This window comes from Brienomyrus brachyistius, chromosome 3 (assembly GCF_023856365.1).
Source record: "Brienomyrus brachyistius isolate T26 chromosome 3, BBRACH_0.4, whole genome shotgun sequence".
Classification (NCBI taxonomy): domain Eukaryota; kingdom Metazoa; phylum Chordata; class Actinopteri; order Osteoglossiformes; family Mormyridae; genus Brienomyrus; species Brienomyrus brachyistius.
In genome coordinates this window covers 24,041,907-24,062,891 of record NC_064535.1, presented here as the reverse complement: position 1 = coordinate 24,062,891, position 20,985 = coordinate 24,041,907, and the positions used below count along the sequence as shown (strand labels likewise).

The window sequence follows — 20,985 nt, the reverse complement described above, 5'->3', positions numbered from 1 at the left end:
ACTTTTAGCTACATGTTTCTTGTATTTAAGCCCCTGCATTTAAGCTAATGTACCTTTTGTTTAGGGGTAGATATGGGGTGCAGACCCTCAAATGTTTCCCCAGTTTACTCCAAGGGAAGTACACGAACATCCAGATGTATGTACACAGAGCAAGCCAGAGGCCCGCCCCCCATTTTCCTGAAGGGGTCACCGAGGTCATCCCCTGCAGGGTGGTGGAGAGCGGGTCACACTCTCACACACACCTTGCCTCTGCTTCCAGGACATCAGTTGTTCAGCTGCCCAAAATAACACTGATCTAATTAACGTAATTAATTTCACTTATAGCAATTAATTATTTCATGACGCCTTTAAAAAAAAAAAAAAAGAAAAGCAAATGAGGAACCTTGAAGAAGGTTTGGGTTCCTGGGGGAACCTAAACTTAGTTGCGGACTGTTGAGTCAGATGGGGAGAGGGACGCCTTTGCCCAGCGCCTGCCCATTCCTCTCTGAAATGGCTAAGCATGAACTCAATTAAACTCCTCCCCTGCCCCTTGCATATTTTTCTTTTTTGCTAGTGTTGAACACACTTGCTTCATCTTTGATAAGAGCTTCAAGAATCTTTTGAGCAGTTCTTACAGTGGTGGGAGCCTGTGGGGAAATTCTGGATGTCCAGGCTGGTTCTGGTGGTTCTGGAAGTCCAGGGCGGGCTCTCCGAGGAGCTAAGGTGTTCGTGGGAGGGTGAGAAGTGCCTGACTACCAAACTCGGAGGCTGAACGCATTGGACTGAAAAGTCCTGGTTGACTGCTGAAGGCTGGAGCCAAAGGTGGGATGGATGCTGCGGGAGCTCTGTTTAGCTCTTCCTTCCAAAAGATGTCACTGAAGCTGCGGGCATTGAGAAGGAACAGGGAGCTCGGCCTGGATGGCGTCCCAGGTATCTGGGATGGTGTGTAGAGGGCAGCCTGCAGTTAAGCGCTAACCCATGTGACCATGAACTCCGTGTGTCCTGCCACTAATTGCGCCGCGTCCCCTGAGCACATGGACACATCTCGTGTGCTTATTAATAACAATTTACGATTTTGCGACATCGCATTTGGCAACTTGCCCCGTAGTTTTCATCCATCCATCCATTTTCTGTAACCACTTATTCTAGGCTCCAATCGGCCTCAGCATGCTTTTGGAATGTGTGTGGGGGGGAACCGGAGAACCCGGAAGAAACCCCACGGCGACATGGAGGAGAACCTGAAAATTCCACACACATAGTGGAGAAATGAACGGCGGTGCCAGAGGTGTGAGGCAACCTTGCTAACCGCTGCGCCGCCTCAAGTTTTAATCTTAAACGGCAGTCTCTCCAAGAGGGCTAAAGTATTGCAGCCGTTTTGTACTTTTAACATTTCTTCCAAATTTGAACGACTTGAAATTTTCATTGTCATTAATAGTGCATAAGGGTATAACAGTAATCACTCATGCCCGATGCTGTAACATTGTAGACATCTGACAAATCAAGAAATTTAACTGCCTTTTTATGTAAATGTACTGTAAATGTGTTTTGGAAAAGTGTTTGGATGGATGGATGGATGGATGGATGGATTGATGGATATTGTGGCTGAGTAAATACATCAATTTGCATGGGTGGAGTTTTTCAGAAGACTTCCTCATTCGTGTAATGGATTAGTTAGGAAGTTTGTAATATTCATCTATAATCATCAGTATAATCCAGGATGACTGTCAATTGCATTGGAGAGAGTTTGATATTGGGAGAACAAAGGTCTTTTATTGGGGAGAGTGTGAATAAATGCAAATAAAAAATTAGGGGTACTCTTCTTCCCATGCCCTTCTTAACAATGCTATTCCCTCATTAATCGATTGATTAAAGCAGTAAATCCTTTGCATAAATGTGGATTATTATATGTGCATAAGGGCTATTTAAAAAAATGTTACCGAATTACTGCAAATATATGGACTAATAGAGATAAGTTCGACAAATAATTTGCAGAGTTACTCGGCTTTGTATTAAAAAATAAATATGTTGGATTTGATTATATGAAATGTGACATGTTAAAAGAAATCGGGTAATTAGTCTGGTAAATGGAGAGGTGGTCAAATACAGAAAGGATTAGGCTTGGTGTTTCAGACTTGATTAAATTTAATAATTAAAAAGGTTGTGGGGGGGGGTGCAGGGAGGTGGCCCCGAGAGCCAGTAGCGGCTTGACTGTCGTTATGACAGGGAGTGTCATCCTTGCATTTTCCACCTCCGAAAACAGGCAGATCCAGGCCTTTGCCGGTTCCTCTGCTCACGCATTTGTCATCTGTCACAGTATGGAGTTTGGTTTGTTTATTGGAGTGCTGAGAATTCTCACATTCCCGGGCATTTAGTATACCCGTTTCCGAAAGGCATCCGTCATGTTCCCACTGTGAAACGCACTCTAATCAGCAGCGTTGGGGGACTGTCATCTGCTGGGAATAGCTTTGCGGAGTGGCGATGCCCTGAGTTGTTCCATCCGTATCTGTTCCGGTCACGTCCACGAGAAATATTTCACCTCTTTGTGGTACGACCCTTGTGTCTAGACTTTGGGATTTCATAATAACCTGGAATGGCTTTTGTTAAATGCCGTCCAAATCATGGCATTGTTTGATGCATTAGTGACCCAGTGCTGTGATTAAACAGCGGGGCAGAGGTTAGTGTTAGCATCTATTAATTCTGGATGAGATCGTTAAATAACGAAGTTGGGAATTATCTGCAAATTCGGTTATTCCGAAGTGAAAAAAGTTGGCAGGTGTGAGCAAGGTCACAGCGGTGGGGGTACAGGCCCGGCTGAGAGGGGGGCAACAAATTTTACTGGCAACCGTGGACACGTGTGTAAGCTGAAGGTTGCTTGGCTGTAAATCCCAGCTAGGAACCCAGCGCTATATCCCTGGGCAGGATCCCTGACGTGAACTTCTCCAGAGACACATCCGATCATATAAATGGGCGAAAGATGAGTTAAACACTCCTCCAGAAGGAAGATGATGTGCTGCACATGACTCAAGTTTTAATGGCCCGCAATTAAAGTTTTGGTCCTAAACACAGCAGTGAAACAGTAGCTCCGCCTGTCTCTCACGGGTCTTGATGCCCTCTGCAGGTGTAACTGCCCATATCTCTGCTTCGCACAGGGTGATCCGGATTTTATACGGTGCCCAATGCGTGGAATTTGCCCAGCAGACCCAAAGGCTACTTAAAATAGCACTAACATGATGGCAGACATGGTGGCATTCCAACGTAAATATTTATGCAGAAGCTGTTTGGGAACATGATAATGGATGTTGAGATGTTTAGAGGAAGGAGAATATTCTTGTACCTCATTTCATTGCTGCCATAGTCTTGGGCAGAGATGGAGGAAGAGTAGACCTCAATAAGCGAATCACTGAAGCAACCAGGCTTGCTCCTGAATTTCCGTACAAGCATTAGTAACATTAGTAACGAGTGATGGCTGGTCACTAATTCTTATGAGTAACTAATGGTGCCTCATGCTGCTAATGCTACTAATACTGAGCTAATGCAGACATACAAGTTCCGGGAGTCTCCCACAAATTGACAGCAGCCCCCTGACACTCGTGAATGATGTGGTGGTAAAATTTGGTGGCAAGGTTTCCATATTTTACTGCTACTCTCCAGCCAAATTTTACCGGCAGCACTCCTCATATGAAAATACCGTGGTAAATCCAAAATGGCAAATATACTGCAGTATAAGACCAGTCAAGCCTAGCCAGCACCGTACCCCTCCTCGTTGTCCCTCATCCACTACCCTGCTTCGCTTAAGGAACTTGTACAAAAAACCAAGAGCAACCCTGGTCATTAAATGTTATAACACTCTCCGATTTAAATTTTGAATCTGTGGTCCTACGAACACTCCCACAGACTGCCTTAAGCTCAGATGCAAATGCCAATCAGGTGTGATTCATTAATTTTTTCTCTCCACTTGGAACTTGTGTGGTATCATGCAGATTTTCCCCCAGAGCCAAGCTGGTCAGCTCAGACCTCTAGTCCCCCATATGATTATCCCGATCTCCCAGGTAGATGCTAGCTACACCCGGCTTGCCAGGCAGAAGACATCACACGTGCACGTGCAGTTAGCGTAGCATCGCCAGCCAGGAAACATGGCTCTTGCTCGCTCGGGGGTTAGCAGAGTTGGAGGATACGCATCTTTGCCGTGGAGGGTTAGCTCAGCCAGACACTCTCAGCCTACCGGATGAGCGAGAGGCCGCATACATTTAGTGAAGACAGTGATGGAAATGTCCAGCCGTGTTAAATTATTGGAGCAATGAAATAGATTAAATGAATAACATAATATTATTGCGTTTTCATTAATTAGCCGGACCATTCTATGGTTAGCAGCAGCAGCTCTTTGCTATGTAGCTGTAAGGATAGCTGTTTTACTGGGTTAGCGCATGCTAGCATTTTTCTTCTCCTGTGTGTGTACGCTTAATGTGAATATGTGTTTGTATTTCTTGGCCGCCAACTGAGTCATCTGGCTCTGCTCGCACGGCTCGAGCTGATATCCCTCTCCCTCATGGCCAATGGGCTCACTGCATGGCTCGTTTCCACCACACGCCACTGGGCGGAGGCGGGGGGTGAGGGACGGCCAGGGGGTGGTTCGCGGCCTGATGTTGAGGAGCTATGGCAGCAGCGTTTCAGGACACGCACTGTTGCTTGAGAGAGAGAGAGAGGCAGAGAGACTTGATTCCCCCATGAGGGAGACCTGGACTAAAGGCTAACTCGCCAGTTTCATCACACACGGCCGCATGTGGGGCAATAACCCAGCTGGGAGGAAGTGCGGCCTGCTCGGATAAGGCGCTTACTCTCAGATGTGGGCCGGGTTACAACTTCGGGTGCGTATCGCAGGGGCAGGTGGCGCCGAAATGCGATTCGCTATGCCTCACTGGGCGACAGCATGGTCGACAGTCTCTCACCCAGTCCCATTCAGGGGCGTGCGCAATCAAACGCATAGCAGTTGATTGCAAAACCTGGTCAGGCCCGGACGTTCAGGACATGCCGTGGAGCACTTTATTGCTTAGTTGCTGGGCAGCAGTAGCGCATAAGTATTTTTTTCATATTAATATATTTCATACTACTTGATATTTTTACTGAAGAAATTCAGGTTAATTAGTTTGCTCTAGGATGCAGACATTAAGAGAACCTCCAGAGACCTGAGTCAGCCGCCTCTCTATCAGGAGCTCAGCCCTTTAACTGACATGCCCTCTGCTGGCAGCGTATGACCCTTGTCGGGCTGTGTCTCCATATCATCCTATAATCTTATATTTGGTATATTTGGGGCCCTGATCATTATTTTTTTTTGCTCCTGCAATGGTCACTCTTTGCTGTTCTATGGATGCAAATCATACCCGGAAGATTAAAATACTATCACCAAATCTCGGTGCAGTGTTATTACCACAAGTGGAAGTAATCAGCTCTCTCTTCTTCTTCTTCTTTGGGTGTTTACAGTAAATTCGAAGGATAAAAAAAATCAGTGTTACTTGTCTTGATCAAAATCTCCCTCGATGCGCTGTCTAACCTTGTACATGTGTCTGTGTTCTACCACAGAGGTGTCCCGGTACCCGTGAGTTTGACACAGTTCCGGCCACCCCTGGACAGGGATTGGCCGAGAGAGCCCAGGCTATGCCACATGATTGGCTCAGAGGGGAGGAGTTTGGAGAAACTCTGTTCTGATTAGCAGATGGCATGGTGGTGGCGATGCCCCACTAGGGGATGGCACCTCAAATGGCCCACCGCCCACTCAACATATGTACACAAGCGCCCTGAGAATCGAACCTCATTCAGCACTACATTCACTCGGGCTACATGCACAAAGCCATGGGGTGACAATTCACATCACACTTTGTAGATTTTCCCAGAATCTCAGGAAGGTTTTAAAATGTCAAAATGCATGCTTGCTTTAATCACTTCAAATATTTCCAGGATTCAGACATTTTTATATTTCTCCTGGTGTCAGTTCGATAAACGCTGTCAATAATCCATACCATTTTGAATTTTATATTTCTAGCTACAGTAGCTGTGCTTTTCTCTTCTTATAAGGCTTTATGTTTAAAGCAGTTATTGTAAGTAATTATTGTGTGAGAATGATTTCGTGGCTGTGTGCTGATGTGTGTGTGTGTGTGTGTGTGTGTGTGTGTGTGCATGTGTGTGCGTGTGTATGCGTGTGTGTGTATGTGTGTGTGGTGTGTGTGCTGGTGCGTGCATCTGCATGTGTGCGTGTGTGTGTGTGCATGCGTGCGTGCATCTGCATGTGAGTGTGTGTGTGTGTGTGTGTGTTTAAGATAAATACTTAAAAAGTGAGCCTCAGACAGGATAATGGTGTAATTCATTATGCAATACATATTTTTAGGAAGACCTTGAACATTTATTTCTTCGTAAATATTGTGATCAAGGAATACCTCCCTTTTAAAACATTATAAATATTGTGCTGGTTAAAACCTTTCAGGATAATCTTTTTGTCAAGTTAGGGTTAGTAGTGTAGGAGTTATGGTTAGGGTTAGCAGTGTAGGAGTTAGCCCTATGTGAGTGTTTTGTGTTAAAGGGACAGCGTGAGATTGGTGAACTAGTTTGAGATCTTGCATTGAGTCCATTTCAGCCTGAATTTTCATTGGCTGGCTTTATAATAATTTTGGGGGGAGGGGTTGCACCCCTTAAGCAAGGCAATCTGCAATAACTTTCGCTAAAAATCCTGCTGCATGAAATTATAGGTGGCAGTATGAGAATGTTGCAAATGTATGAGATAAGGGAGGCTGACTGTGCTTTCCTGTTCCCCCCGGCTCCCCTGAGGGTTAATCTGAATCACTGGGCCTTCACTAGGGCCATAACTCCTTCACCGGAGTCAGCATCGATGCGTGTATATTGACAGGCATGTAGTGGACAGGAATTACACTCTCATGAACATGCTTGGTATTTGTAGTCACGATGGTTCACATATGTTTGACAAGAAAGATTCAGCCACTCCTTTTACTATACTGAATCTGGACGTGTGTGTGTGTGTGTGTGTATATAAAATGTGGTGCTTCTCCTCCTGTCTTTCTCTCTCTGTCTCTCCAAACTAATTTTGTTCTTTAGAATTGGGCAAAACATCAGTCTGTGTGCCACCAAGGGAAGTTTCCTTTCTTCTGTTCCAAACAGTAAAATTTCTCTGGACTGCTAACAGTTAAACACAGAATATCACCTGGAACAACAGGCGTTGGCCACGCTCTGTATGAATTTCCACATTAATTTAATCAATTAAACCTTGAGGTAGAGCAGAATACTAAATCAAGATAAATTCCTGTTGTTTCGGTGAATTTGCGACTTGACCAGCAGCATTGCTTACCCTTGTAGCAGGGGACACGGTGATTAAGCACTGTTAAATCTGGAACCTGAAGGTGACTGATCCAAGTGCTGAGAGGGGCTCTGCGGTTTTGCTTCTGAGCCGAGGTCCTTACCTCGCTCCGCCTGTATCAACGGGTTAAAGCTGCAAACCGCTTTGGATAAATGCACTGGTTAAGGAATAGAATAGCGACAGGCGAAGCCATGACCACCAAAGCAGGGTCCTGGACGTCTGCGTCATCGTGCTAAGCGATGGAACATCAGCTGCTGCTGGAGAAGACCTGCGTTCTCTGTATTGTCTAGGGTTCCTGCCTGTGCTTGCTGGGGTGTGACGGTAGCAGTTGGCAAGCTTTTAATCAAGTCCCCATTGAATGCCAACATGCTTGTGGTTCCCTTACTTAACGTTTTTATTTTTCTTTCCCTACGTCACACCTGGGTGCTGTAGAGTAGAGCGTCTTGGTTTTTTCTCTCTTTCTTTTTGAGTGCTTGTTTTCTACTACAATCTGTTTTGCTTTCAAGGGCTCCTGGCCTTGTTCGGCTGGGAATGAATCATTCATTTAGACTGTTAATATCAGGTTAAGCATCTGATAGCGCTCGTCTGAAAGGGACATCTCAAGATTTGCTCGAATGAGTCTGCGTCTGTGTTTGGTGTGTCTACAAGCTGAGAGAGCCCTGGCTGCAGGAAGAGCCAAATGACCGCTGATCAGCGGGTGATCTGAGAAGCTGCTGTATAATCTAATCCATGGTATATAATGTAATGCTGTATTTCACAAACAATGTGACCTAGATATCATTTGTATTACCGAATAAGCAATACATTCCTAAAGAGGCTGAATAACATGCATCATATTGTCCTTGGTTTATATAGAGGTTCCTCAGCAGGAAGGCAAATGGATGTTGTTTGCCCAGTAGCAGGTGTCTGTGGATCCATGCTCTGCAATCTGGATGAAGATATGGCTTGAACTTCTGTTCAACTTCTGGAAGGGAATAGCTTCCTACTGCTTGGAAATAATAGGTCCAATTAATTCGTCTCTGACCTGCTGGGTTTGGCACTTGTGAAGATTGCAGCCAGTGCAGCCAGTCCAAAGACCCTTTACAGCTCACCACCTGGGGGCGTTGCTGTGTCCGGCAGGTGCCGGTCAGCTCATTCACTCTTCACTGCATCCACCGGCAGGAGGATCTGACACAGGATGCCGCTGGTTTCGCACGTTTTGCTTCTTGCTGCTGTTACTTGTCGTCCTCTTTGTCGGTCTGCTGTCTGACTTCGTGATCGATCTCGTCGGGGCCGTCTCAGTAGTCGAGTGATTCGGACGCCCATTCTCAGGCTTTTGGTTAAGAGTGATCTATATATTTTTTATTTAGCAGAAAGAGACGTGCAAATGAGGTTCCAAGAGCAGGAACACCCAGCATCCCTGGAACAGTTGGGGTTAAGCACCTTGCTCAAGCTCACAAGACCAAAACAATAATTCAGCTATCCATGGGATTTGAACCCAAAACCCTCTGGATATTGGCACAGATCCCATAACCTGCTGAACCACTCAAGGTGCCCCTGATGACCCCCGTACATCTGATTCCAGTATATGGCCAGTGCTGTGGAAATGAGATTCTGGGGGTCCATTCATTCCGGTACAATTACTTTTAGATTAGCTTCGTTCTTAGTTATTACTCTAGAGTTTTTAACAGAAGCTGTAGTAGCGATGAGAAACCAGAGCAATTACAGTCAGTAACAATTACAATTACAATTACAGTCTGTTGCAGCATTATGCTGCGTCAATTTATATGGCAATAAATCATCACAAAGAAGTCAGAAGGCAAGGGTGGTGTGGAAACGGGAAGAGCCCAGTGCTCTGCTAATGGCCTCCCAGTACACTCCCAATGCAGCCTGAGTAAGGTGATAAGATGCCGTTGAAGGCTTGCATGCAAAGTGTCTGATAAGCAGCTAAACTATCCCCCCACCTCTTTGTTAGCGACTCGCGCATTCGCTCACATGCTGGCTTTTCTCCGGGGAAGTGAATGTCACAGAGATCGGTGTCTGTGGGCGGGCCAGCAGCCAGCTCCTCTGAGCTGCTGGCAGGCTGAGGGTCACAGGTGAGGCCCAGAGAGGCTTCCTCCAGCTGCCTGTCCATCAGCAAGCAGCGGCTGACCTGCATTACAGCTGATGGTCGCTGTAGAGAGTCCACCAGATGTCACGAGGGCTGTTTCTGTGCCACCTCTCTCCATAAACAGTATCCAGTGGCATAAAAGGAGGTTTAGACAGTATCTGACTTTTCCATACCACCATACCATCCCGACATTATACCATGGCATCCAGTGTTTTGATAGCATTTTCAAAAGTAGTGCTATTCCAGTATTTTGCACACTTGACAATAAAATTTGTGTGGGGGGGTTGCTCCCTGAGCCACCGCTCTCCCCCACAGGAATCTTGACACTAAGATTCGAAGGTACCCTGTTATACTTTAACACCACCCAAGCTGCTGTGGATGGAAGTTTTTGGTGAATACCGAAAGACTATCATCAATCAAGCCTGGTCTAACTGGCAGTGGATGAGTGCTCTGTTGAACCTTTGACCCTGTAGATGCAGTGACCTGCCCACCCTGATGGTGATTCACTGTTCCTGCTGCTTTGGGCTCAACACGAAGGAAATGAGACGATACGGAAGGGTATGCTGCTAAAAAAAGGCTACGTATCCCCCATACCTCACCAGTGACTGACAACCAGGTGGTGAATCTCCAAGAAGGCCTGTGCATAGACTGATATAAGGGCAGGAGAGTCCACAGCAGCCGACCCTCTATAAGCCTCAGTCTGCAGAGGCCTCTCTCTGGAAGGACTTTCCTGGTTGGTCACATGTGTCCGTGAGGTGGCAGCAAATTCAGACAGCATCACCCACCTCGGTGAAGAGGATCTCTGAACCTATGAGAATAATGAGTGTCGGGCCCAGGTACGCGAGACGCGGGGGATGAAATCAGATTACAGCTTTTCTGCAGCGGTTTAAGAGATGGGCTGGATTTCGGGAGGTGATGATGAAAGACCCCGATCTGAAAGTGGTTTAATTTCCTCAAATGCAATGGGTCCACTGAAACGATCCCATATTGTATTTTGGTTACTGTTACCCAGATCCTGGACCCAAACCTGCAGCAGTGCTGTGATTTCTCACGGCGGAGAGGGCTGCGTATGCGAAACCCTCAGCCGTGCTGCATGCCCGCATGGTGGACCTTACGAGGAAATAAAATGTCACTGTAAAATGCCAGATCACCGCGCCTGTTATAGTGAGTACGCCACCCATTAAAGTTAGTTAAGAGGCCACTGTCACTTAATGAATCTGCCGTTGGACAATAATCTCCTCCCATTCCAGGGAGAGCTCTCACCAATGAGATGTGCGTAAATGTTTTAAGATCTGGGCTTTTGTACTGGCCTTTTTGTGACGAGTCCCGTTTGATGTGTCTGGCATTTGCCACACAGAGATCGCTTAGCAGTTAAAGACCCAAACAGCTTTGTCCTAGACAGGCTGTGGCCATTTTTTTTATTATGAGTGTATTATTTGCCCTTATCTGCCCCTAATTGCTTCTTGAGATGGACAGTTTTGCATCAGCTTTCAGTTAACTTTTGGTTAAAAGTGAGGCCTTTATTTAGATCGACTGTTTGATTTTCTTCCAGATTCATTCTTGTTTTGTGTCCTACCATTTTTACTGTGAACAGATTCCAGAAATGTAATAATTATTAGCACATAAAATGGGCATAGTGTACGTAGTAATGCATCTCTGTGAACGGTGAGCTTTCTTCGCCCTGTAAACATATATGCAGGTGGGATATAACGATTTTCCAAATCCACGGTTTGGGTCACACTTCGATTTTTGAGTTTACTCCATACCACCTTGTTTGTTTTGGGGGGTGGGGGGGGGGGTGAATTAAAAAAATGGGAAATGGGAGTTTGATTAATAACCAATGATTTGGAACACTAAACAGAATAATGCTAAAGAATATGTTAGAATTAAATCACATAAAATGACTACGTAAAAAAGAAAAATAAATTGTTTAAAAAAAAATTGTTTAAAAATGGTATGCTCTACTATATAATGAAAATGTTCCCACATTGCTGACATGCATGTGCCTGCAGTCTCACAGTTATTATCCATCTTGAGCTAGTGAGACTAGCCTGGCGTTTACCGCAGGTGTGATCACTCGATCATGATTGGCCCAAAATAGTCACATGACACACACAGTTTGAAGACGATAAAACAGGTATAATGTGCAAAATTTACAAAACATACAGCGTGCCCTAGCATTAAATTGATTAATAATTTCATGCTTTGCATGTGTTATAGTGTTAATTATGAAACAGAAAATGATTTTTGGAATGTTAGTTATGTAATTGAATAGGGTGCTCCTGGCAGTGGGTTGGGGTTGGGGTTCTGGCAGGGGAGGATATCGCGGTTTCCTCTTCCAGATCTGTGACACGAGATCAAGAATGTTTGTATCATGGTTTCGGCCTTGGTTTCAGAACCGTTACACCACTAATATGTAGCAGCGATTGTAAATCAAGCAGCTACTTGTTAACTCCTTGTTAAATGGCGAATATTATATACGACAGTGCGTCTCTTTGCTTCGTTTTGATCTAATTTACCGTCCATAAGCTTTTGCACAGTATAATTTTCTTATATTCGTTATGTTGCCACATGTTTGTGGTGAAATACGTCAAGCAAAGAATAATTTAGGAGTAATGCTGCATTGTGGATAAAAGTGCAACCAAAAGTGGCATCAGATCCTCCAGAGAACAATTGCAGTTAACAACATGAACAAGGAACAAGGAAAACAACATGGGTTAATGTAAAATTTCGGTATGTAATTTAGGGGTTTCTTAGACTGGAACCAGTTATAGATGATAAAGTAACACATAAATCGATATATATATATATATATATATATATATATATATATATATATATAATTACCTCTAACTGCCTAATTACTCAGCAATGAGACAGCATTTTCGCGGGCAGGGCACGCTCTGTACTGTACAGTAGTTCAGTGTGTGTTTGGTTTCAGTAGGGAGGCATGTGTAACTGGTATTTTTGGGAGACATGGTTGAATTTAAAAGACTTACCAAACGTTTTTGCCTGTGAAGAAGCTGGAGTTCTGCATCACCTCTGAAGACCTGGTTCAGATGAACCTATCCGTCGCATTCAAATCAGCATTGCAGTCATTAGACAAAACTGCGGGGGGTACCACTGCTGAATTCCTGCAATCTAGGAGCTGGTGTGGGAGATCCTAAGGACTACAGAGCAGTCTGCCAAGTCATTCTGGTGTGCTGGGTTGTCACTCACTGAGCATTGGTGAGAGTCTGGGTTCACCTGTAGGAGAGGGTGTTTCGTAGAGGTCTGAACCACTACTGTACTCCCTCTCTCTTTCTCTGTGACAGTACTGTCAGAAATAGCTGAATGGCTTCCAGTGGGTTCGCAGCAGAGTCACACATAATAACACAGCAGAGGCAGGTTAGGTAAATCTGACCGGCCCGATCTTTAATGGTCAACTATGTGCCGCTAATTGCGGAAGCTGACGCGCGGCTCTCTCCGGTCGCAAAAGTCCACGTTATTTCTGTTTGGAGGTCGAATTTGTGGGTAAATAAAGATGGGCTGAGTAAGCAGGTGAGAAGAATGTCACGCAGTGGGTGCATCATTGTATATGCTTTCGGAAATAATCAAACGAGTTGGCCGTGTTCCTGGCGATTAGAGTGCCTCTCTGCCAATGTTATGCAAATGTATTCCTTTCTTTTATATTACAGTATGTACACCGCCGAGACACGTACACATTGACAATTAGGGGGAGATTCGCAGTGCTGCTCTACAAGCTGCTATGGCCCTTGCACCAACTGTTGAGGAAATAACAGGGTTTTTGCATGACTCTCTACTCATTGGCTCTGAGACAAGGCTTCTGATTGGGTCGCTCCTGAAGGTGATGAAAAATCACTTCCCTGCGAGTGAGACCGGGCTTCCAATTGGGTGTTCTCGGAAGGTGGCTAAAACAGCTTCCTTAACTCTGAGCTCAGGCTTCTTAGCGAGGACCTTTGGGAGACGCTACATATCACTCAAGCATTGTTGCCAGTGATCTGTTAATTGGGGTCGGTTTGTTTCTCTTTGCGCTGAGTGACAGGCATTGTGTCTTTTTTTGGTTGGTCTTGGTTGTTGACTTGAGTTGATGTTTGTGTAAAGTACCTTCAACCCTGCACTGGATAAGCAGTTGGAAGGTGGATGGATGGATGGATGTATCCAATGTGATTATTTTACCACAATCCAGGGGACCTGATCCGTGTTAAGTTTATATGCATATTCTTTGTTTTATTTAGCCAAAGAAAATATTTCTTAATTCAAATGATTTTAGGAAGGGAAGGCAGCGCAAACTGCATTCTCTAGTGGCGTGACGCTATCTGTCCTCCCACAGGCTCCAACTACTCGAGCCCGTCCCTCGCGGCCCCGCCCAGCCTAAACGACCGTGACCATGCGGTGGTGGGACTGGCCCCGGAGCACATTGCCACACCTGGGGCGGCACTCTCCTGGCAGGCGGCCATCGACGCCGCGCGGCAGGCCAAGCTGATGGGCAATGCTGCCGCCCCCATCTCCACGGCCAGCTCCACGCAGCGCAAGCGGCAGCACTACAGCAAACCCAAGAAGCAGGCCAGCACGGCCGTCACACGGCCCCCACGCGCCCTGCTCTGCCTCACCCTCAAGAACCCCATTCGACGCGCCTGCATCAGCATCGTGGAGTGGAAGTATCCTTCACCGGTGGGGGCGTGGGTGTGGGGGTGGGGGTGTCTACCAACAGGCCGCTGTGTCTGCGCATTCCTTTCAGAACTCTTCGCTTCAAATCACATCACTTCATTTGTCACGTAAGTTGAAAGCTGGTTATCAAAAGCAAGTGGAAAAACTTGCATGCAAAGTCCCACAGCAGCAGCAATGAAAGAGTGCAACAATATAATAGGAAGTATGCAGGAAATGGCAATATATGTTATTGTTTTAATATATAATGTGGAAATTGTTGATCAAATACATCAAACAGCCACGTGAATATGAACATGGATGGCAGAATGTTTCATCGACCAGAGCTCGACAGTCTCGTATGCTGTCGGAAGACTTGGCATTAGGGCGTTCTCTTTGTGGGATTGAGGGGGTTCTGGGTCACAGCCTGATGGGGACTGTGAGCATCTCTTCGCCCGAATTTAGGTCCGTGTTGGATCTCTCGGGAGCCTGTCTCGGTTCAGTGACATGTCATCTTTATTTGAGGGACTTGCTAATCGCTGTCGCCACGGAGATGTCGCCACATCAAGCCGGATGGAGCTTGGAAATGGAAGTGGCTTCTTAGTGCGACTCTCTCTTTGCTTTTTTGAGCGCTTCCCTCGTGGCCTGATGTCGGACTAGAATCGCAGGCGAACGAGGATTATTTTAAAAACGAATTGGAAGCCATGGGAAAGCCACGAAGCGGCTGTCGTGCCCCTCGTTGGCTCATCGAGGTGTCGGGGTGGGGGGGGGGGGTCTGCGTCATCGCTATCCACTGCTGGATCTGTCTGGCTCGTGTGCGGCGTGCCCAGCATGTGTGAGCTGGGAGGGGGAGGTGAATCAGAAGTACAGAGAGGGAAGGCGTCAGGTTGGGGGGGGGGTGAGTCACAAAGCAGCAGATACCCCGTGTAAAGCACGCCGAGATCACGCCCCCTTCCTTCGCATCAACAAGATTGGGGACAGCCCGTCTGCTTGCCGTAGCCCCCCACACGCCCCCACCGCACTCCTGTTCTAAAATTGACATTCATTTCTGTTAAAGGTAACAATATTTTTAAGTAGTATTTTTAAGCGTGCGTTAGAGTGGATGGATGGAAGCAGTGGAGGATGTGTGACACTGTAGGTAACGGCGCGTACGTCACCTCTGATGAAAGACCCGTGGCTCCCAGAAGCCTGCCCCCTCCCACACGGGGCCAGTGGAGACCATCACGATTGATTGGACATTATGGCCCCGTTCGACCATTCAACCTCTGACCTTTATGATTACATCACGGCGCCAACAAAGACGTACGGTGAAAAATAGCCGTCTGGGAAATAAGGCATCAGGTTGAATGGTTAACTGGGAGAATTAAGGGTAGGAAGCATTGATCACTTGTGGAAACATCCCTTCCTCCATTGCTGCTGTTTTCTGAGGGTGACTGTTTTTTTCTCTCCCTCTCCAATGTCATGTGACAGTTATTTTTGGGCGCCACATCGATGTTCTCCACCTGTAAAGCCACCTCCCCACCCTGCTCGAATAGTTCAGCCTTCAGAGAGACTGCCCCCACTTCACAGCTCCTCTCCTCCTTGTCAGTGTTGCCATGCCAACAAGCTTCAACAGGTCAGATGGGTCCGCTGGAGCGCTCCGCGGTCCTCTGTCGCCTGATTCCGCTGTCGGGCACTGTCTCCGAGCAGACAAACCCAACATGGCCCCTGTGGGCTCCACACCTAGGAAACCTACCTCTCAAGCCACCTGGTCATCCTCCCTGGCACTTACCCCTAGCCATTTGCAGGAAGATATTTGTGGCTTTCAAACAGTAACCATGTTGTTTTGGAGCGAGTGCCACCTGACCTGGAAAGAAGAACTACTTCTTTGCCATATTAATGCGAAATGACATTAGTGTAAACATGATATTTGATCTTTACATGGATGCTGCAAAATGGCAAATGCTAGATCAGTTTCACTGAAGGGTCACAGCAGTTTTGCGTCTTATGTTTTTAAGGTGCATTTTAGCTCGTAGATGGCTGTTTACAGTAATGAATGCTACGCTCATGCACCTGTGAGAGTTACCACGGAGAGCAAACGGAAATACATTGCAGAATCTGATTTCATTTCATTCATAGGTCTGTTTATTTAGCTACCCTGATCTGGAACTGATGTGGATTGTTCACTGAACAGGATTGTTAGCTAAGGCTCACCTGTGACGGAGCCAAGCGGACACTCAGAACCTCCATTGAGCAGAAGCGATCCTGCAGCCTCAGGCTTCTGAACATGGCCCTGGGTATCTGGAAACAAGTGCTAAGGCCGCAGCTCCTGGTACGCAGTGTCATTGTAGAAAGGGGGGAACTAGGGAATGAGTCACAAATCTGAAATTAGCTCTGGAAAGCGGAGCTTCTTCTTATCCTCTAAGACAGATGAGCAAACGTGTGACGGCAAACACAACCTTCGACATGACGACAAGGTGTGTTTCTGTTTTTAAATCAAATCTCGAAAAAGACCTCAAAAAGCACAGGGCGGGGGGGCTGAGGATTTCCATCCACAATGGGGAAACTAGGGTCAGTCGTCTCATTCTAGCCATGACGGAAGGAGTTGTTCTGGTGTCGTTCTTGTGCTTAACCCCATGGAGAAGGTTGGGGTGAAGCTTGGAGGTTAATGTGATGGGGCCAGGACCTTCAAACATTGAGTTCAAATAAAGAAACACTGATCCCCAGGATGGCTTCCCCCACATTCCCTGCTTCCGGCCAGCCACGCGACCATCCTGTCTACTACATGGACATATTAGGCCTGGTTTTGGCAGGGTCTTCTGTGCGCAGCAGATGTTTTACATAGCATTGTTAGGAAGTGTCTGACAGGGTGTTCTGGCTTGACGTTCTCCGTCTGTTCCTTCCTTGACTTGGTGCCTCCCAGACCCTTTGAAATCATCATTTTGCTGACTATTTTTGCAAACTGCGTGGCCTTAGCTATCTACATCCCCTTCCCCGAAGATGACTCCAACGCCACAAACTCCAACCTGGTGAGTAACGAGGGTCCTTTACTAATGGCTGGTTTTGCGGTTTCACTGGGGACCAAGCGGCATGCCATTGAGAAGGTCACGGCTCGACGCGGTTGTGTCTGTTGTGGGTGGAGTAGCGACTCACCGTTTTTCCTTTGAGTCTTCTGTTGGAGCTCCTTAAAGCCAGAAGACCCATTGCTGTGGTTATGTTGGGGGCCAGCTAGTGGATATGTGCTTCTGCAGAATCATGATGATCCACACTGCTAAGAAATTCCTGCTTTTTCTGGTTATGAATGATTTAGTCTGTCTCGGGGATGCAGGTTTGGGTTATGCTGGGAGCGATGAAAGGATTTGGCCCAGTAGGATTCAGAAGGAAAATGGGTAAGTTCTCCCCTGAAATGTTGGTCCTTCTTATTTAAGTGCAGTTTTCAGTGGTGACAGCACAGTTCTTCACTTTGAGCAGATAGCAGTGTTTGGGTTTTTTTCTAAACAATGCATGCAGTTCAGGTGTTACTGGTGTTGATACCAATACAGGAGACAAGAGAAAGTTTGTCTGGAAAAACATGCCCCCCCCAATCCCCGCTCTTTGATATTTCAAAGATGCTTCTACCAGGTAAAAATAAATAACTTGTCACATGGGCATCCCTCATCAACAGGGCCAGAATGACTATCTCGTTGTTTTGATTTGTTTTGCTTAGCATTACTTCCCAAACGGGGTGGTCTGGCCTTTAAGGTGTTTCATTTATCCAGGTGGGGGCCCATATATGAGAATAGATGTACACATACGTCCAATGGTTTAAGAAGAGGGTTTCCTGCAGCCAGTGCTCAGGGGCTGAATGTAGGCAGCCGGGGTCCTGTGTAGGCTTGTAACCTCCCGCAATGTCCCTTACCCCCCTCTTCAATACGCAGACAGGAAACCCAGCAACTGTGGGAATGTTCTGGCAAAACGATGTTCGACAGAACGCCCAACTCTAAAAATACGTCTTTCCTTCAGAAATGGTAACAAGCAGAGAAAGGCATCGACCTCTGAAGTAGTATTGGAGGGATCTGGGAGGCAGCAGAGGGAGAGTGGATAGTGTGTGGCCCTGCTGAAGTGGCGGGGGCACGTGTCTGTGCGGGGGCACACTGCGGCAAAGGGGATGAGGGAAACAAAGAACTCATTCTAATGGGAGATCTTCCTCACGGCAAAAGTTAAGTCATGGGTCACTTCGTCAGTGTTGTTTCTCATGGGCGCTGTTAATTTCCCTCAAAAAGATGGGGTGCAGAATTGCTCACTGCTGGTTGCCTGCCTCCTGCCTTTTCTGCTTCTCCTGCACCCCCGGGCTGCTTCGGAGGGTTCTTGTACCCTCTTTGCTAACCCCTGTCTCAACGGCCCCAGACCCTGGTGCTTGCTTCATCACCCGAAGAGGAGAAACACTAACGGCAGCCGATCCCATGGCCGGTTCTACTCCTCAGACCCGTTTCGACCGCTGGCTCCGAGCTCACATTACAGAAGAGCCCGTGTCCAGTGATAAATGGTTGCTAAGATCATCCTTAGACACTGTTTGACCTGCACGCCGAAATCGATGAGCATCTGCAGGCTCGACGTGAGCAGATAGATCCATACCGGTCAGTCGATCCTTTTAAATATCACCGGGGGACACTTCCTGCTTTTCTAGCATTTACTCGTCCATGACAAAAATGGAAATTCTGTAAGCTTACGGGTATCCCGCAAAAAACCCGAAAAGCATACAAACGTCGGCAAAGGGCAAGGTCATGGCACAGGGGGTGGCCTAGACCTTCTCTCCACTTTATCCGCGTTTTATTTCAGGGCTTGTTGTTCCGTGGCTTTGAAATAGTTCAAACGGTGATATTTAGCTAGCTGGTCACACGGATGTATCGTGGTTATGTATTCCCGTGCGCGGAGCACGCTGAGGAAAGCAAACTGAGAAAAATGGAGATCCGACCCATAACGCGGCAATGAATTAAACAGGTGGTCATCAGCGACGGATGCGGATGTCTGTGGGGGATGTGCGTGTGTGTGTGTGCGTGTGTGTGCTAACAAGGCTGTCTTGTGAATTTCCTGAAAATGGCACCCGTCAGCGCAGCCCTAACACATATTTTGTAAATAGCCATGGAAGATATAGGTGTTATGAATATTTAAAGGGTTACAATTAAGTGGAAGGGTAAAGTGAGGCCGTGAAACACCAAACTGGGTACGAGGCCTGTTAACGTTCTATTTCTGCTTTTCCTATCTTTGACTATGCAGATCAATGACTCATCTTACTTCTTTTGATTGCACCAAGAGCTGGGTTTTTTCGCTCGTTATTTATTTATAGACTCAACAGCTATGTTTATAAAAAAAAAAAAAGGTGGCTTTTTATCCATGTGGTGTGCAGGAGTGCGGCGAAACCCGCCTGGCAACCCCTCGTGCACCCGCATCATTCTCGGCTAATCAGCACTCTGCCAGTTTGCTGGACTTTTATTCTGTTAAATAAGGATCCTCCGAATAGGAAGTGGGATGCCGGAAGTCCCGCCCCTTTCCAGCACACCTGAAATCTCAGAAATGCAGCCAAAGATCCGCACTCAGTGTTGAGGGTTCCAGTGAAGGATTCCTCTGTGCGTGGAACCTCAAAGATGGCAGGACCAAAGGAGGGAGGGGGACAAAAAAAAATACGGATGGGGATGTGACGCTCGGGCGGGTTGTCATGGATATGGCAGCCTGGCAGTGCCCACATGCTCCGCTTCCCTGGCGCTCAGTGCCGCCCCCGTACCCAGTTGACGAACCGCGGCGAGGACTGGCCGGGCTTTTGACGACGCTGGCTATTGTGCTTCCTGCCGTATTCTTTCGGCGTGGAGACAAAAGGTTTATGCCGATAGATGCAAGTGGCAGAAATCCCAAAAAATAACAGCCCATCATCCAGACAAGGCGAGACCGTGGCACAGAACCTTACCATCCTTGTTTTTTTTTCTCCCGTTCCTTAGAAAAAGGAATAAAAAAAAGACGGTGGATGCTAATATGTGACCTGCTTCCAACCCTGTTCATTAAGGACAGGCTGTGGAAGGGGGGTCCATGCAGAAAGCGTGAGAATGGGAGACAAAGCGGATTGAGCACACCGTGGGGGCTTTTTGGGAGCTAATGGGCCAATGCTGGATCGTTTGGATCGGTATGCCTGCGATGTTCAAAGATATCTGCATCCCCCCTCCAGTTAGCCTTGATAATACCCCAAGTCTGGGCATGTTCCACTGCGAGCCTCCAGCCTCATGACAAAAACACACAGGCAGGGATATTGCAGGCTGCCATTACTGCGGGGAGGTGGGCTAACGTCCACCTGTTTGACGGCGGAGCAGCAGCGAAGGTTCAAACAGGCGAGCAGTCTGTATGTGCTGTGTGTTGTCATCTGACTTTCCAGAGCGCTCAGCATGTATAGTGTGTTTTTATAGGTGACTCGCCGCCCCCGGTCCAGTGATCCTGGGCTGAATATTGTCAGGCAGGGTTTGGGGCTGGGGTTGGGGGGGGGGGGAATTGTACAACCCGCCCCTGAAGTAGGTGATGGCTGACATTATTTAAAAAAAAAAAAAAAAAAATTCTCAAAGCCTGGAAGTCAAGACATACAACAGTCACTCTGAATCGGCCACAGATGTTGCAGATTTGCTGGGATGTTGCTGCTCTTCTTTTCAGAAATGACCAGAAAAAATACCAGGAGATAAGATGGGAGCGAGAGAAAGAGTTGCCAGTGGAGAAGGGGGGGGGGGACAGATCAGAGGGGAAATAAAAAAGAAAAGTAAGGAACAGGGGTGGGGTCACAGGACGGAATGTTAATGGAGGTCTGGATGATCAAGGTTACATGGTTTCCTTGGGTGACACCAGTGAGCCAGGGCTGCTGAGATGAGGTACCTCTCCCAGACGGATTTATGGCTCTTTATGTCCCTCACCCTCATGG

General features: G+C 47.0%; 1 protein-coding gene across 1 annotated transcript in view; it reads left to right on the top strand.

Annotated features, from left to right (window-relative positions):
* The window catches only part of cacna1c (calcium channel, voltage-dependent, L type, alpha 1C subunit), a 178,111-nt gene that overhangs the window by 24,523 nt on the left and 132,603 nt on the right, over positions 1–20,985 (top strand). The window contains exons 2-3 of the mRNA XM_049009423.1: positions 13,762–14,089; positions 16,978–17,083. Coding sequence (XP_048865380.1) covers positions 13,762–14,089; positions 16,978–17,083 — 434 coding nt within the window. The remainder of the gene's footprint in view (positions 1–13,761; positions 14,090–16,977; positions 17,084–20,985) is intronic.